This window comes from Scyliorhinus torazame, chromosome 11 (assembly GCF_047496885.1).
Source record: "Scyliorhinus torazame isolate Kashiwa2021f chromosome 11, sScyTor2.1, whole genome shotgun sequence".
NCBI lineage: Eukaryota > Metazoa > Chordata > Chondrichthyes > Carcharhiniformes > Scyliorhinidae > Scyliorhinus > Scyliorhinus torazame.
Genome location: NC_092717.1, coordinates 20,867,824 through 20,886,269, shown reverse-complemented (window position 1 = coordinate 20,886,269; position 18,446 = coordinate 20,867,824). Strand labels below are relative to the sequence as shown.

The window sequence follows — 18,446 nt, the reverse complement described above, 5'->3', positions numbered from 1 at the left end:
AAAGGAAGCATTTGGAAGGCTGGGAACAGACAAAGCCTGTGAGGAATATAAGGAAAGTAGGAAGGAACTTAAACAAAGAGTCAGGAGGGCTAAAAGGGATCACGAAAAGCCATTGGCAAAAAAGATTGAGGAAAATCTCAAAGACATACATAAAGAGCAAGAGAGTAGCCAGGGAAAGAGTTGGCCAACTCAAGGACAGAGGAGGGAATCTATGCACGTAGCCAGAGGAAATGGGCAAGGCACTAAATGAGAATTTTGCATCAGTATCACCAAAGAGAAGGACATGGTGAATGATGAGTCTGGGGAAGTGTGTGTAGGTAGTCTGTGTCACATTGAGATCAAAAAGGAGGAGGTGTCGGGAGTCTTGAAAAACATTAAGGTAGATCAGTCCCCAGGGCCTGATGGGATCTACCCCAGAATACCAAGGAGGAAATTGCTGGGCCTTGACAGAAATCTTTGTATCCTCACTGGTTACCGGTGAGGTCCCAGAGGATTAGAGAATAGCTAATATAGTTCCTTTGTTTAAGAAGGGTAGCAAGGATAATCCAGGAAATTACAGTCCAGTGAACTTTTGTCAGTGGTAGAGAAATTATTGGAAAGGATTCTTTGAGACAGGATTTACTCCCATTTGGACTTATTAGCGAGAGGCAGCATGTTTTTGTGAAGGGGAGGTAGTGTCTCACTAATTTGATTTGAGTTTTTCAAGGAAGTGACAAAGATGATTGATGAAGGTAGGACAGTGCATGTTGTTTACATGGACTTTAGTAAGGCCTTTGACGAGGTCGTTCATGGCAGACTGGTACAGGAGGTCAAGTTGCACAGGATCAGAGGTGAGCTGACGAGATGGATACAGAACTGGTTCGGTCATAAAAGACAGGATCGTGGAAGGGTGTTTTTCTGAATGGAGGACTGTGACTAGTGTTCCGCTAGGACCTTTGCTGTTTGTAGTGTATATATAAATGATTTGGAGGGAAATGCAACTGGTCTGATTAGTAAGTTTGCGGACGACACAAAGGTTGGTGAAATTGCGGTTAGTGATGAGGACTGTCCGAGGATACAGCAGAATATAGATCGGTTGGAGACTTGGGCAGAGAGATAGCAGATGGAGTTTAAACAGGAGAAATGTGAGGTAATGTATTTTGGAAGGTGTAATGCAGGTGGGAAATATACAGTAAATGGCAGAATCCTTGAGAGTATTGACAGGCAGAGGGACCTGGGTGTACAGGTTATTGAAAGTGGCAATGCGGGTGGAGAAGGTAGTCAAGAAGGCATACGGCATGCTTGACTTAATTGAACAGGCATTGAATATAAAAATTGACAAGTTATGTTGCAGCTGTACAGGACCTTAGTTAGGCCACACTTGGAATATATTCAATTCTGGTTACCACACTACCCAGAAGGACGTGGGGGCTTTGGAGTGGGTACAAAAGAGGTTTACCAGGATGTTGACTGGTATGGAAGGCATTAGTTATGAGGAGAGGTTGGATAAACTCGGTATCTTTTCATTGGAACGAGTAAGGTTACGGGGCGACCTGAAGGATGTCTACAAAATTGAGGGAATGGACAGAGTGGATAATCCACAGCTTTTTCTCCAGGGTGGAAAATCAATTACTAGGGGACAGGTTTGAGGTGTGAGGGGCAAAGTTTAGAGAAGTTTTTTTTTTTACATAGAAGGTGGTGGGTGTCTGGAACTCGCTGCCGGAGGAGGTGGTGGAAGCAGGTACGATAGTGAAGTATAAGGGGCATCTTGACAAATACATGGACAGGATGCGAATAGAGAGATACGGACCCCGGCAGTGTCAACGTTTTAGGTTAGATGGGCAGCATGGTTGGCGAGGGCTGAAGGGTCTGTTCCTGTGCTGTACTTTTCTATGTTCTTGTAGGAAATAAACTGAGTATTCAGCTCTTCCTATTGCCATTCACTTGGGTCATAACTGATCTGTATCTTGACTTCTTGAGTTTGTATCCTAAATAACCCTTATCTATTAAAAAAAACAATCTCACTTTTGAAATTTTCAGTTAACCTGGGCTTGTCAGCTTTTTTGTAGGAGACTGTTCCAAATTTGCATGATTCTGCCTGAAGAGCTGTTGCCTGACCACCCAGCTGGATTTCTATTCCATTGTTCCAGAGGGTTTTTCTCAATCTACCTAACAACTCAATTCGATCACCCCTCAATCTTGTATACTGGACAGAATAGAAGCCCAGTCCATAAACTGGTCCTCATCAATTAAGCCTTTAACACAGGCACTATTCTAATGAACGTTTGCTGAGCCCAGAATTGAACTCGATACTTAATTGAGGCCCAACCAGAACTACAGGAAAGAGGATACCGATATGGAAGTCTTCTGCTTTGCACTGATGCTTTGAGTTGCTTAAAGTTTCTCTTGCTCCTATTTCAGAGGAGAAAAAAGGGAAATATTTCTCTTTCCTAATGTAAGAATCCTTTTAAAATTATGATCCACCTTTTTACAAATCTCAATATAATCATTCGAAAAGTCAATTGGAATAACATGCTGCGCATCTTGGCCAACGAATGCACATATCAATATCAAACACATGCCGAGATTCTCCGGCCTCGTTGCAGTCTCGATCGAGCGCAACAAGACCGGTGAATAGTGGGAGAGGCTGAAAACGAGAACCGCGCTGGGTGCCAAACCGTTTGCGATTGCCCACTCCTGCAGGCGAAATCGGCATCCCGCTGTACCCTGGCAAGAAACTAATTATCACCGCTCAAGTTGTATTTCCATACAATTAATGGGCGCCATCCCACATCCAACTGCCCCTCGTGATTCATTGGCCTCCGCAGCAAGTGGTCACGTTGGTGCCGATTAGTACTCCTTTTGGAAAAACGTGTACCTGGCAGATGGGCTGCTGCGGGGAGCCGAGGGGGTGAGCAGCCATCTTCGCTCACAGGTAATTAGCCCAGGGGCCGTGGGCAGGCTGCCCCTGTGCTGGGGTGGTGGGGGCAACAGTGAAGTGCAGCCCTGGCTTGGGGTGGGCCGCCATGGTGAGCCCTGGGGGGGGGGGGTTTATTGGGAAATCAGACATGCGCGGGTCCGCCGTGCAACCTCTGGACCATGTGTTCCCATTCCAAGGGCAACCTTAGCTCTTGCCTGTCTGCTCCACCAACTACCCATAACTCTCACTGACCACAGAGGCCTCTGGTCTTGCAGTTGAAGACTATTTCTAATAGGGCGGGGAAAGAGACATGTCGGGGGTTACTAGGACATATCTGGGAGAGATGGGACATGAGATTGATGGTCAGCCGCATCGCGGAACAAAGGCGTCATTGATTGTGGTGAGGGTATTTTAATGTTCTTCATACATGTGTACATAACTCCACCCCCCCCAGTGTCCTCAGCGATCTTTGATGTGCTTTGCCTTCCTTGATCAACCATTACGTGTAGGTGTATTCCCAGGAGGCACATCAGAGGTGGAGGCAGCCTGTTGCTTACCGTGTCCCGTGGCCTTTGATGCCCCTGGTTGGCGTCCTGTAACTAGCAGGGTGCCGCAGGGTTCAGTCCTCAAGACCTCAACTGTTTACAATCTATATAAATGATCTGCAAGCAGAAGCAGAGTGTAACATTACAAAATTTGCTGATGATACTAAAATAGGTGGGAAAACAGACAGTGAAGAGAAGATTTAAAAAAATTAGATGGATATAGATAAAGCTAGGAGATTGGGCCAAAATTTGGCAGATGGAGTTTAATGTAGATAAGTGTGAGGTTGTCCATTTTGGCCAAAATAATAGGCAAATTATTACCTAAATGGAAAGCAGATTCAAATTGCATCCGGGCAGAGGGATCTGGGTGTCTTTGTTCATGAATTGCAGAACGTTGGTACGCAGGTACAGCATGTAATTAAAAAGGCAAATGGAATGTTGCCGTTTATTTCAAAGGGATTGAAGTATAAAAGTCGAGAAGTGTTGTTGCAATTGTATAGGATGTTGTCATTAAATGGTTTCGAAGAGATAGATTAATTTCTGCTTTTAAAAAATGGGTTAAAGGGATATGGGGAAGAGGTGAGGTAAATTTGAGACTAGGAAGAGAACAGCCATGATCAGATTGAAGGCTTGTAGGGCTGAATTGACTAAGTCTGCTCCTAATTCCTATGTTCCTACTTGCCAGGAGAGACACGCGATATTGGAAGTAGTCATGGAAACACCAGCTGTTTATCCGCAGATGCTATCAGACCTGTTGATTTTCCAGCATTTTTTGTTTCAGATTCCAGTATTTGCAGAATCTTTTATCTTGGAAGTACATCCATGGAATCAGAAAAACTTCCAAAATGATTCACTTCTATACTAAGGCTTTGATGTCCTCCCTATGGCAGTGTGGGGTTCATAATTGGATTTGAGGCCAAACTAGTGATTTATAATGGTTTGGCGTAACTTCCTTGCCCTTTTACTGATCAGATTTGATAGCTCAGCATCCCATGTGCTTTTTAAGGGTTTTTTCAATGTGTCCTGTGACCTTCGTGCAGGGAAACACCCCATGTCCGTTTCTGCGTCAACTTTAAAATTAGATAATTGTATACTTAAAGCAGAATGTGATGTAGTTTTGATTACACTTTCAGAGCCAGCACCCATATAATGGACTAAATAGAACTCCTTCTGTGCTGTAGAGATCTTTGGTTTGTGCAAGAGAACACAATCTTGTTCCAGATAATGTGAGTTGGTGCCTCTAAGCAATATGCTACCAGAATATAGAGTGCATTATCTACCCAAATATGAATGGATTTTAACAGCTTAGAAAGGAAAATCCACTCCATTAAATTATGAATTGTACTTCTGGGTTTATAAAAATGTTGCTAGAAAATTAGAAACTGACATCTAAATATGATTCAAAACATTAGCTCCCCTCTCTCTCTCTCCACAGATGTATCAAACCTGCTGTGATTGTCCAGCATTTTCTATTTTTGTTTCAGATTCCAGCATCCACAGTAATTTGCTTTTAACTCAAAATGAGTGCAGGACATATGCTTAGAAATATTTAAGTCAGCAACTTAATCCAGGAATTAATCAATTTTACCTAAAGCAAGACATTTTGTAGTAGTGAGATATCCCAGGGGCCTTCACAACAGGCACTGTTGGACAAGGCTGATGCTGAACCACATGGGAAGATTTTAGGACAGGGAGGGAGCTGGAGATTTGGATAAAGAAGTAGGTTTTGGAAGGCATCTTTGGATGGAGGTGTTTTGGGATGGAATTCCAGGGCTGGGATGAAGGCACAACCACCACTGGTGGAGTGATGAAATATGGGAATGTGCAAGAGGCCAAAAATGGAAGAGTGAATAGATCTTGGGGAACATCCTTCATCGTAAAAAAAGACAAACATTTATTCTCAGCTGTTTATTAGACGTCATTAAGTATACAGTTTCAAAACAGTGTAGGCATCAACTCTTGATAAATAATCTGCTGTTGACAACACTGGGATCATCTTTTTCTATCTGCTATCTGTTCTGCTTCTTATGTTGGGCGTTCACGGGGTCTTGTGACAATATTCCACCACAGTGGAGGAAGGTCATCCTCCTTCCGAGCAGGGGGCAGAGCCTCATTCTGAGGATTATCAGTCACTTCCTCTTTCAATTGCTTCACCTACAGAGGGGAAGAAAATAAAATGTTACAATGTAGGTAGCCTTCTCTTCCTTCTACACAATATCAGGATCAAGCCAATACAAAATGCAGTTTAGATTGTAATGATTTGACTTCCAAGTTGGGTCTAAATCCATACTTTAAAAAATAGAACCCTACACAGGCTGTAAAGAACGACTGACATCTTTTTTGTTGACCACAGACAGATTATAGTTCCATTTTTGCTCAAATGTGTAAATCAATTTACTCCAGACCTTTAAACACAGCTTGCTCCATCTGCTTATCACCTGGCTTAGTGTGCCTACGGTTGAGATTTATTGCAACACTGACCCTTTGAGGACACTGGTTGTCAGTGCAAACTAAATTTCTGACCACTCATGCAGTGATAGGGAGGCAAGATGGAGATAGGAGTGGAAAATTGTGGCCAAATGGGCTTCTTAATTTCCCTACCTCACAACACTGACTATGGGTGTTACAATCTGCTGAATGGCGTGTTTAGAGGGGTGTTTCTCCAACGGAACTGCAGTTTCTTTGGGCTTGAGCAAGGAACTCCCCGTCGAGGTCACCAAGTAGTTTCCGTGCACGAGGACGACATAGAGCACAGAACATGGAACAGCAAATCACAGGCCCTACAGCCCACGATGTTGTGCCGACCATTTATCCTAATCTAAGATCAACCTAACCTACACCCCTTCAATTTACTGCTGTCCACGTGCCTGTCCAAGAGTCGCTTAAATGTCCCTAATGACTGACTCCACCACCTCTGCTGGCAGTGCATTCCACACACCCACCACTCTCTGTGTAAAGAACCTATCTCTGACATCTCCCCTATACCTTCCTCCAATCACCTTAAAATTATGTCCCCTCGTGACAGCCATTTCCACCCTGGGGAAAAGACTCTGGCTATCCACTCGATCCATGCCTCTCATTACCTTGTACACCTCTATCAAGTCACCTCTCTGCCTTCTTCGCTCCTAGCTCCCTCAACCTTTCTTCATAAGACATGCCCTCCAGTCCAGGCAGCATCCTGGTAAATCTCCTCTGTACCCTCTCCAAAGCTCCACATCCTTCCTATAATGAGGCGACCAGAACTGGACACAATATTCCAAGTGTGGTCTAACCAGGGTTTTATAAAGCTGCAGCAAAACCTCACGGCTCTTAAACTCCCAGCTCCCTTCTCGCTCTTTTGAGGAAATGAAATGAATGTAGCACCTTGCTCCCTCCTCACCTAACTTCCTCAGTCACCAAACTCACTATAGCACTCAAATTCAGCACTCAGTGCAAACACAAGTCTGCACTGTAGCTGGCTCACCTTTATACTGTGACTCTAGCCTCTGAAAACTGGCCTAATCCAATTAACAAGCTCCAGCTGCAAGTAGAACCTCTGTTTAAAGCGGATTGAAAATTCACCTCCTTCTAAACGAAACAGCAACTTTTAAGTTAATTAACTAAATAAAATAAAGATTAGACTTTAGATAAAACCAAACCTTTAATATCCCTCAGTCACCAGACTCTCACTACAGCACTCAAATGCACCCAAATTCAGCACTCAGTGCAAAAACCATTTATAAAAGGCAGCCCCGATTTTTTGACCATTCTCTTGCGCACCCAACCTGGCCTCAGAAATCCCCACTTCATCCAACTTACCTCTTCTGGGGTCCTTGAACGATCCCCTCCTTCACCTCACATGGGCAAGGACCTGCCCAACCTCTGGCATAGGCAACCTGGTACTGCCAGCCTGGAAGTGCCACCCAGGCACCACCCTGCCCAGTGGCTGACCAGCTGGGGGCCTCAATTCCCCAGCGAGACCGCTTCTCCAGCCCCCACCCCCAGAGGTGGCATCACGACTTTGTGAGCCAGTACCAAACTGTGCCCTGTTGAGGCCTCGCTTGCCAGTGAATCCCGAGCGAATTGGGGAGCTTAATTTAAATGAGCCTAATGGATAACTTAAATATGCTCACCTGGATCTGGCCCAGTAAGGCTGCACCCCTGAATCGTGCTCTGTATCTTGATTTTGTTTTATTTGTTCATTGGATGTGGGCGTCGTTGGCTGGGCCAGCGTTTATTGCCCATCTTGACATTTAAGAGTTAACCACATTGCTGTGGATCTGGAGTCACATGTAGGCTAGACCAGGTAACAATGAAAGATTTCCTTCCCGAAAGGACACTAGTGAACCAGATGTTTTTTTACCACAATGGTTTCATGGTCATGATTATATTTTTTTATTCCAGATTTTTGTCGAATTCAAATGTTACCGTGTTGCCATGGCAACATTCGAACCCAGGTCCTCCGAGCATGACTCAGTCTCTGTATTACTAGTCCAGCGACAATACCACTGCTTCCCCATAATTGGTTGTAAAATCCTTTGGAATATCATGAAATGGAAATACAAGTCTCTCTTATATAGAAATTACACGAGTATAAGTATGTCGAACACCATAATGGGCTTGTACCCACCTCTTTCTCCCAACTCTGGAGACGCAGGTTCTTCCATTGCTCTCGCTTAGCAAAGTAATCTGGATACATTGCCTTCTCAGACGGATGCCAATAATCCAGATAGGATTCAGGTGTCTATCAGAAGGGGGGGAAAATCTGCAAGTCACTCATTAAATACATCAAAGCAGGATACAACTAAGTGCAAAAGCAACTATGTTTAAACCAAAACGTTTTGAATTTTGCTTATAAACCCTGTATCAAGTTGCCCCCCAGACTTCGGAACCAAGACTATATATCCAGACTTCTCTCCAAATTTACCTTAAAATCTCCCAAGTGGCTTAAAGTCAGAGAAAGTGTACCAAGCCCTGAAAAGATCAGTGTGGTCAGCAGATTGGAAAATCCAGGTCTTTGCCGAGTTAGGAAATCACAGCGAATGCGTCAGTCGAATTGCTACAGTTAACCAATTTCACCAGATTACAGATATTAAAAAAATACTTATTATGCTCCAACAATCCCTGCTGGAACCGAGTATTTGCAAATGTGGGTCGAGGGCAGGATTTCATTCGGAGAAAAGTTTAAGAAATAACTAAGACAGCTTTCAGGTCAGCCAAAGGGTTAATGGGAAAGGAGGATTGTTTGTAATTGTGGTAGACTAGGAAAAACGTTGGTACGCAACTGGAACTAAATTGCGCTATCAGTAAAAAGTTTTAAAATAGATGAACACAGTTTATAAATAATAAATAACTTAACAATAGCGATGGCTGCTGGCTAGGGTGTTGTCCACCAATAATTTTTTTAAGGAGATAGTGAGATTCTATGCCAGCCCCTTGCCTGCATCATTAATAGTTCACTGGAGTCTTCCAGAAGCCTCATGTAGCTCTATTCTCTGAAAAGGAGATGAAGGCGGACATGGGTAACTATGGACCTATGAATGTAACTTGGGTAATATGACTATGGGAATCATTAGGGATGGAATACATCACTTAAGCCATATCAAGGTTACTTAACACTGACTCTGGAAAAGGTTATGCATTACCAATTTGATTGTATTTTTAAGAATTTGCCATATAGTGAATGAAGGAAACCAGAAATAGTTTGATTGGCTTTTAGAAAGCACTTAATAAGTTACTTGATAAGAGGCTGTTTATAATGCATTAGTTTTATATAGTATGGATTTCACCTCACACCTTGTAGCAATCATATCTCTCATAGGACGTGCCTCCTGGTGCATCAGGGAAAATGTAGGGCTGCGGGTGCTGCTTTGACCAGAATTCCTCCTCACTAGCTTTCAGCAGCTTAGTCGCCTTTATCATGTCTTTTTCATCTTTATGCTCATCGAATCTTGCTCGCAGCATGCAGGCATAAAAACGGTACTTGTCCCTAATTAGGAAAAAAAAAAGCAAGTGTCACAAACCAGTGGTATGTTGTGTTAATACAGGATCTGTATTTTCACAGTTCATTCCAACAATTTTACACTCTTAATGAAATAAAATGGTGGTATGTGTATCCCAATATTACTGTTGTGACCATTTTCTTGTTTCAGTTACCAAAAATACTTTGATCTTGAGTGGTGGAAGGTAAAATGCTCAACACCAATATTCCACTGTGCCTCTATGGATATTAAAAGGTGATATAGAAAGTAAAAAATAAATTTGGTCCACTAGCGAGGAGTTTGTTCCTTTTCTCTGCAGACTTGAACATGGGTTTAATGCATACAACGTGACTTCCTCCTTGAACTAAAGTCATAATTAGCATTGAACAAATACGTGCCTCATTTTTCACGTAAAAACAATGTTCTGCTTACAAACCAGCAATACAATTTTGGAAGGAATAATACTCTTGGGAAGACAGTTGAGCTTAATGCCAAAAACGTTTAGCAGAAATCCATGTAATATTTGTGAAGTGTGCCCAACACTATTGCTGCCATTTGATAGAGAAGGTGAAGTGCTCTGTACCCCACATCAGGTAACACCCAGTACGTGCAAACAAACAAATGTAGACCATTTGATAAGATCATGGCTGATCTGATAATAACCTCAAATCTGCATCTGCCTACCTCCGACAACCTATCACCCCCTTGCTTACCAAGAATGTACCCTTAGAAATATTAAAGGACTCTGGAACTCTTCTTGAAAAGGTGGTGGAAGCTGTCTCACAACCCTCCGGAAAACATTTTACTTCATCTCTATTTTAATTAGCCAGCCCCTTATATTTAAACAGTGGCCTCCTAGTTCTAGATTCTCCCACAAGAGGAAACATTCTCTCCACATCAACCTGGCAAGATCCCACAGGATCTTGTATGCTTCAATCAAGTCACCTCTTACTCTTCTAGCTAGCGCATACAAGTTAAGCCTGTCCAACTTTTCCTCACATGACAACCCTCCCATTCCTGGTATTTAGACTGGTAAACCTTCTCTGAACTGCTTCCAATGCATTTACATCCTTCTTTAAATAAGGTGACTTATACTGTACACAGCACTCCAGATGTGGTCTCACTGGTACTCTGTATAACTGAGACATAACATCCATACTTGTCTTCAATTCCCCTCGCAATACCATGTTCATAAGTCTTCAGCACCGCCTTCAAGACCATCATCCCGACAAGACTAATAACCAAACTTGTAATCTTGGACTTGACCCCTCCCTGTGCAGCTGGATCCTTGACTTCCTCACCAACTGACTGCAATCTGTCAGGATAGGTAACAGCACCTCCTCCACAATAGTCCTCAACACCGGGGCCCCGCAAGGATGTATGCTCAGTCCTCCGCTGTACTCCCTATACACACACGACTGTGTGGTAAGATTTAACTCCAATTCAATCTATAAGTTTGTGGATGATACAACTGTGATGGGCCATATCTCAAACAATGATGAATCAAACTACAGAAGGGAGATAAATCACTTGGTTGCATGGTGTACCGAAAACAACCTCTCGCTAAACGTCAGTAAGACCAAGGAACTGATCATCAACTTCAAGAGGCGTAGCACCCCCTCCACATCAATGGCTCCGAAGTGGAGATGGTCGATAGCTTTAAGTTCCTGGGGGGTCACCATCACCAGCCGTCTGTCCTGGTCCACTTACGTTGATGCAACAGTCAAGAAAGTTCAATATTCAGTTTCTGTTCATGATGGTGCATACCATCCCACCTTCCTCAGTAATGGTGCCAGTGCCCAACAAACTAAAACTCGTGTCTCCCACACCAGTCTTTGAGCCACGCATTCATCTCCCTAATCTGAATTGTCATATGCCAATTTGCAGGTGGCTCGGGTAATAATCCAGGGATGGTTACCTTTGAGATTCTGCTATTTAATTTAGTACCCAGTTCCCCATACTGATTACACACAAGCTCCTTCTTTGTCCTGCCTATGTCATTGGATTCTCCCCTGCCCACTGCCGGTTCCTCTCCAGCTCCAAGCAGAAATCCTGAACACTTGTACCAAGCAGGCAACGCAGCCATCAGGACTCGTACTCTGTTGCAGAAAACGGTGTCAATCCTTTAAGGTGCCAGTTTAGTTCACTTGGCTAGATAAGTGGTTCATGATGCAGAGCAAGGCCAACAGCGTGGGTTCAATCCCCGTACTGGCTGAGGTTGCTCATAAAGGCCCCACCTTCTCAACCTTGCCCCTCGCTTGAGGTGTGGTGATCCTCAGGTTAAATCACCACCAGTCAGCTCTGCCCCTCAAAAGGGAAAGCAGCCTGCGGTCATCTGCGACTATGGCGACTTTACTGTCCTCTACCATCCATTACATTCCTTCTTACAACCCCCCCCCCCACTCCTCCACCCACCAAGCAACACACAATGGCTTCCTTTATCGGTTACCCCCCCCCTGCAAACGTGAACTGCTTCCTTTACTACGCTGCCCATTAACGCATCCACACTGCAGCCCCCATTCATCCAAACAAGCTGGGAAGAAACATACCAGTAGAGAAATGGAGGCGAAACCTGTCGATTCGCTGAATGTTCTAACTAGAGGAGGGGGTTTAATGGTTTAAAATGGAAGGATAAGTTGTGGACAGCCCCATCAAAAGTACTTAACCCTGATAAAACCAGAAGACAAAACACTGGGGACTTGAAGAGCGAGGAAGGAGGCATTCCCAAAATAAAAAGCTTAGATTTTGAAATGTTCTGCATTTAGTGAATTCTGACTGAAAATTATCTTTAAAATGGTTGCATTTTAGAGAGGTTATTTTTCCTCAACGGAATATGGAATATCACAAGTACAAAGAGTTACTGGATAAACAGAAACCTATGCTTAATAGCAATTGGAGTGGTGTTTCTTCAAATTGATTGAAGTCCCTTTATAAGATTAATTTAAAATAGAATTATGATTGTTCAAATAAATTTATTCTTCAATGGTGTTTCTCCTGCGAGAGGCATGCATCACTGCTCGATACCAAACTCGATCCTACCCCATGCAACATTTTGCTCACTCTCCTAGAATATTACTGTCCGTGTGGAGTTTGTACATTCTCCCAATGTCTGCGTGGGTCTCACCCCCACAACCCAAAGATGTGCAGGGTAGGTGGATTCGTCATGCCAAATTGCCCATTAATCGGAAAAATTGAAAAAAGATGTGAAAAATGTTCACTGTCCTTTAAGGGGCATGAAGATCAAATGTATCGATTCACCCATTTTACGGTGTTCAAAATTGTGACAGTGTCTGAGGACGTGCGATCTGAAGGATCTGTAGTGTGAAACCGTCAGCAAAATGTTGGATAAGTTTGTTAGAGCGCAAGGGATCACTTACAGGAAGGACTGTAGAGAGCGCGAGCAGGGGAGTTATGGAGATGCCAAAAATGATTATGAAAAGAATTAATGGATAAGCTACTGCTAGCACTTACAGCAATGTGAAATAAGCTAGATGGTTATGATCATTATACTTTGGCAAATTGTTTCGACATGTACGGTGGGATGTCAATGGTAATGTCAAATGATTTGAAGTATTCAACAGTTGAATTCGGAAGGTATAAGAACTAGAGTAGCTTCCCACAATAATTCTTGTAGCATTCAATTACTAAGACCACCGAGCAAAACGGGATCAATGAACATTGAGAACACTTTGGCTCGAATCCTATTTGACACAAAAGAAGTTGGCTATTGGAGGCTAATCTTGCAGCCCTGGGTTACCATTGCAAAAATAACATTTTTAACCCAACACTAACCAATTGCCTTTCTTCCAAATTTGGGAGGGGGGGGGGGCTATTTGTTGAAAATTGTACATTGTTTAGCTTCATTCACAATGAAGTGGCCCACTGTAGCCCTCTGTCATTTATATCTAGTTTTATGCTGACAAATGGCAGGTAACATTCATGTCAAGTATCAAGCAATGACAATTTCCAAGAAAATTACTAATTATCCATCCAGCCTTCAAAAGCCAGATCAATAAAGTGAGAACAGGGGAGAGGTCCTGACTCTGCAATGTGTGCCTCATCAAGTCTTTCCACCACCCACAAAGCTGTAGCTATGGGTGTAATGCATTACTCATGTTACGGATGCCTAGTCAGCTCTTAACAGTGGCTATAAGACTGGACCATATGCCATAGCTTTAAGTTATAATGCAGCGTGGAAAGATCAATTTGTTCTGAGTGATAATATAAGAAATAGGGCTTGGTTATTTTATAAACAAACATTTAAAACAAAAGAAACCAATATTTAAACTTTTACTTCAGCTATAAAACTAACAGATTACATGCAGTTTCTTAAACTTAGCAGACTTGTTCCACTTACACAAACAGGCAAAGGCAAGATATGCATTTAACAAAGCACGTTTCTTCTGTTAGGGACATTTGATCAGAACCCTTTCCAAAGCCTCCGTTGGTGGCAACATTTGATTGTTTCCACGGCCTTCTCCTGTAACTGTTCAAAGGAGCATTCCTTCCTCCCACTCTCCATTCACCCCCTCAAACAAAGGTTTTCCCCTGAGGTGGCCAGACCTGAATCCCTTATCGTTATCTTGGTTGATTGCCCATTCCCGTTTATACAGAACAGAGCCATACCATTCATATGCAACTAATCTGCCACTGATGGACATGTAGGTCATCAAGCTCTGTGATGGAATAATGGCTGGTCAAACAAGGTAGTCCCGAATGACAATGGATCTTGAGTGGATCATCTTGGCTGAATCGGGACATCCTGTGTATTCCCACTAATTCAGAGGTTAAGTTTGAATGGGACAAGGTACTGTGGGTATATCTCTCTGACTCTGCTGCTAGCAGTCTTTTTAACTCATAAATTGCCTGCTGCATTTTGGACCCCATTTCTGCACCAAAGATCCTAATATCTCCCTATCATTACATTCACCGTTTGCATGGCTGGATAGAATTGCATTAACGATAATATAATCTTTATTAGTGTCACAAGTAGGCTTACAATAACATTGCAAGGAAGTTACTGTGAAAATCCCCTAGTCGCCACGCTACGGGATGTTCAGGTACATTGAGTGAGAATTCAGAATATCCAATTCACCTAACAGCACATCTTTTGGGACTTGTGGGAGGAAACAGGAGCACCTGGAGGAAACCCACGTAGACACAGGGATAACATGCAGACACCTCACGGACAGTGACTCAAGCCAGGAATTGAACCCAGGTGCCTGGTGCTGTGAAGAAACAGTGCTAACCACTGTGCTACCATGCCGCCCTAGTCGTCAAAGCATAGCACAATTGAGGACAGAACAATCTACATCACTGGCACCGCTACCACTAGACTCATTATTTAGTTTGTTCATCAGCAGCACAATGTGGCTGTAGTTGTGTCAGGTACAGGATACAATGCAGCAAGTCATCATAAATTATTGCAACCTCTAGAGTGACATTGTGGGAACAAAATTACCTTCATAGATTATCATAGAATTTACAGTGCAGAAGGAGGCCATTCGGCCCATCAAGTCCGCACCGGCTCTTGGAAAGAGCACCCTACCCAAGGTCAACACCTCCACCCTATCCCCATAACCAGCAACCCCACCCAACACTAAGGGCAATTTTGGACACGAAGGGCAATTTATCACGCCCAATCCACCTAACCTGCACATCTTTGGACTGTGGGAGTAAACCGGAGCACCCGGAGGAAACCCACGCACACACGAGGAGGATGTGCAGACTCCGCACAGACAGTGACCCAAGCCGGAATCGAACCTGGGACCCTGGAGCTGTGAAGCAATTAAACTATCCACAATGCTACCGTGCTGCCCCGTGCTTCAAATTCATCTCCAAGTCACACACAATCTGGAGTCAAAATTGTGGAATTGCATACCAAATATCATCACCACAAGAACTGCAGTGGTTCAAATCAGCAGCATGTGATCACCTCCTCAGAGAGAGTGGAGCGTGCCTACGAATCCAGCAGCCCAAGAACAAATATAAAATATAATAAATCAATTTTTTGTTCCTCATTAGTGGAACATTGATGAGCTATACTGGTGTTCACTTATTAATTCACTACTTTCAAAGTAATACTTTAAAGTCAACTAAGGTTCAATAGAATGAGCAATACCCTGGTAATTAGATTGGTAAAAGGAAATACATTTTGTAGAAGAGGGGCAAGTTTGGAGACAAACAACTCGGGGATGAAAAGAAGCATACCCAACAGATAGCTTAGTCTTCAGGGGTGTACACATTTTGATAAAGGATAAACAAAGGATGCAAATCAATGTATGTTTTGAATGAAAATACCATAAAAGGCAGAAGACATGCTGAAATGTTAAATTACTTAAGTCAATAAGAAAGCCCTGTATCAGGTGAAAAACCAGTACTTTAACACCTTTATCAGATAGAAAATCAGTACTTTAACAATGTACCAATGAAATGATGCACAATGTCAGATATTGCTTCATATTCTTATTAATAAAGCTATACAATTTCAACAAAGAACAAAGAAAAATTACAGCACAGGAACAGGCCCTTCGGCCCTCCAAGCCTGCGCCGATCCAGATCCTCTATCTAAAACGGTCACCTATTTTCTAAGGATCTGTATCCCTCTGCTCCCTGCCTATTCATGTATCTGTCTAGATACATCTTAAATGACGCTATCGTGCCCTCCTCTACCACCTCCGCCAGCATGTATTCCAGGCACCCACCACCCTCTGCGTAAATAACTTTCCACGCATATCTCCCTTAAACTTTTCCCCTCTCACCTTGAACTCGTGACCCCTAGTAATTGAGTCCCCCACTCTGGGAAAAAGCTTCTTGCTATCCACCCTGTCTATACCTTTCATGATTTTGTAGACCTCAATGAGGTCCCCCCTCAACCTCTATCTTTCTAGTGAAAATAATACTACTCTACTCAACCTTTCTTCATCGTACATGATTTGTCTGATTTATTATATTATAGTCACTTTAACTTAGTACCCATCACCCTCAAGTAACCCCTCTCCCTCAAGGACCAATTATTATGAGAAACATGGATTGAGATGTCATTTTTCAACACAAAGGCAAATCTGACATCAAGATCACCAAGGCGGATGGTCTTTAAATGCCATACTTTTGGTATTCCTGTTGCTAGGAGCTAGATTGCCCCCAAAACATTATCTCATATTTATAATGATTCAGTGACTGCAAAATAAATTAACCTGGCACAAGCACTAGACCAAGAGTGTAACACTCTAGACATTTTATCTTTAAAAATGAGGAAAACATTTTAAAATAAAACCTCACATAAATTGGAGATAAAAGTTACGCCAGATGAAGATTCATAGCCAAAAATTTGATTTTTATAAAAGCTTGCAAACCAAGTCCTGATGAAAGATTCCTCCTTCCTCAAAACGTTAACAACTTTATCAGTTATCAACCTGTGTATTTATTCCAGTATGTTGATTTTATTTTTGATTTAATACTTAATCAGCTCATTAGTTCTTAATAGTTTAAAAGTTGTCTTTTTGATAAGAATAATCTTTATTGTCACACGTAGGCATACATTAACACCGTAATGAAGTTAGTGGAAATCTCCTAGTCGCCACACTCAGAATTCAGAATGTCCAACTCATCTAACAGCACGTCTTTCGGGATTTGTGGGAGGAAACCGGAGCACCCGGAGGAAACCCAAGCAGACACAGAGAGGGTTTTCCTTGCAATAAATCAGATAATCTAAGGAGACTTCATGGACAATGTATATTCTGCTTAAGTGAATTTGTGATGTTTAATGGCTTCAAATACTAATTGTAAGCAGTGAAAGTAATTCAGTTTCAAGCGAGAACTTAATTGTGGTTTGGTTCTGGAACTGTGAAGACAGGAAAATGTTTAGTCATTTCAAATTTATGTTAAAGTTTTAAAACAAAACTTGGCACAATGGATAGCACTGCTGCCTCACAACGCAAGGGACCTGGGTTCAATTCCAGCCTTGGGTGACTTTGGATTTTCTCCACGTGCTCCAGTTTTCTCCCACAATTCAAAGATGTGAAGGTTAGGTGGAGTTACAGGTATAGGGCGGGGAAGTGGGCCTCGTTAAGCTGCTGTTTGAGAGGGTTGGTGTAGAATCGAAGGGCCGAACAGCCCCCTTCTGCACTGTAGAGAGTCTATTGTTCTGAAGTATGGCAGCCGGAACCAAAGCAGCAAGGACAGTACCATGCAACTTATACGAAGAGCTCAAATAAACTATGTTAACATTTCAGGTAGAACTACTTCATCAGAACAGTCCCACTCCCTCCCCGCCTTCTTTCTCCCCACAGATGCTGCCTGACCAGCTGAGTGTTTGGAGTCAATTTGATTTCAGATTTCCAGCATCCGCAGTATTTTTTTACTGACAGTCGCAATGTTGTGAACAACCATGTAAACAGACAATGTTCTGATTTACAAGCTGTGGTAAACCACTGTTGCACTGCTATTAGGTGATGTATGGTAGGACCTGCCTGTTGGCTCCGCCCCGTAGGCAGAGTATAAATATGTGTGTCCTCCATGCTACAGCCATTTTGCCAGCTGCTGTGGGAGGCCACACATCTTAGAGCAATAAAGCCTCAGTTGTACCCAACTCAAGTCTTTGTGCAATTGATTGTGCATCACAAGCATTGTGCATTCTGTCGTTTTGCATGATAGTAATTAAACAGTAAATAATATCCTAAAACAAAACACCTCCACCTTGCATTTCAGCCGAGAACCTTGTGTGAATCGACCAACCCCACGGCACCTCTGTCAATCCATCTCCAACACCACCACTTTCCCCAACTCTGAACCCTCGTTCATTGCATTGACTCAAGTGGGATAAAGACCGAACCTGAAAATGCACCAGGATTCCAAGTGCCGCAGGGCCCTTTTGTAAAGTCGAAGTACTTTCTGCTGGTGTGTCAAGTAAGCGGCCATCCTTCAACTGTCCTTTCCCGTCACCTTCCCTTGCCGGGCACCATGGGCCGGCGGAGGACTACCTGGGCCGGGAGGGATCATGGGATGGCGGAGGACCGCACGCCGGAGAGGCTGACGGGAGGG

General features: G+C 43.0%; 1 protein-coding gene across 1 annotated transcript; it reads right to left on the bottom strand.

The window, feature by feature from the left end:
* Positions 1-5,337: 5,337 nt before the first annotated feature.
* ndufb9 (NADH:ubiquinone oxidoreductase subunit B9) lies at positions 5,338-18,416 on the bottom strand. The gene is made up of 4 exons (XM_072467027.1): positions 18,238-18,416; positions 9,220-9,412; positions 8,054-8,167; positions 5,338-5,598 (listed from the first exon to the last, which is right to left on the bottom strand). The coding sequence occupies exons 1-4, from the start codon at positions 18,321-18,323 to the stop codon at positions 5,470-5,472; spliced, it is 522 nt and encodes a 173-aa protein (XP_072323128.1). The 5' UTR covers positions 18,324-18,416; the 3' UTR covers positions 5,338-5,469.
* Positions 18,417-18,446: the final 30 nt, after the last annotated feature.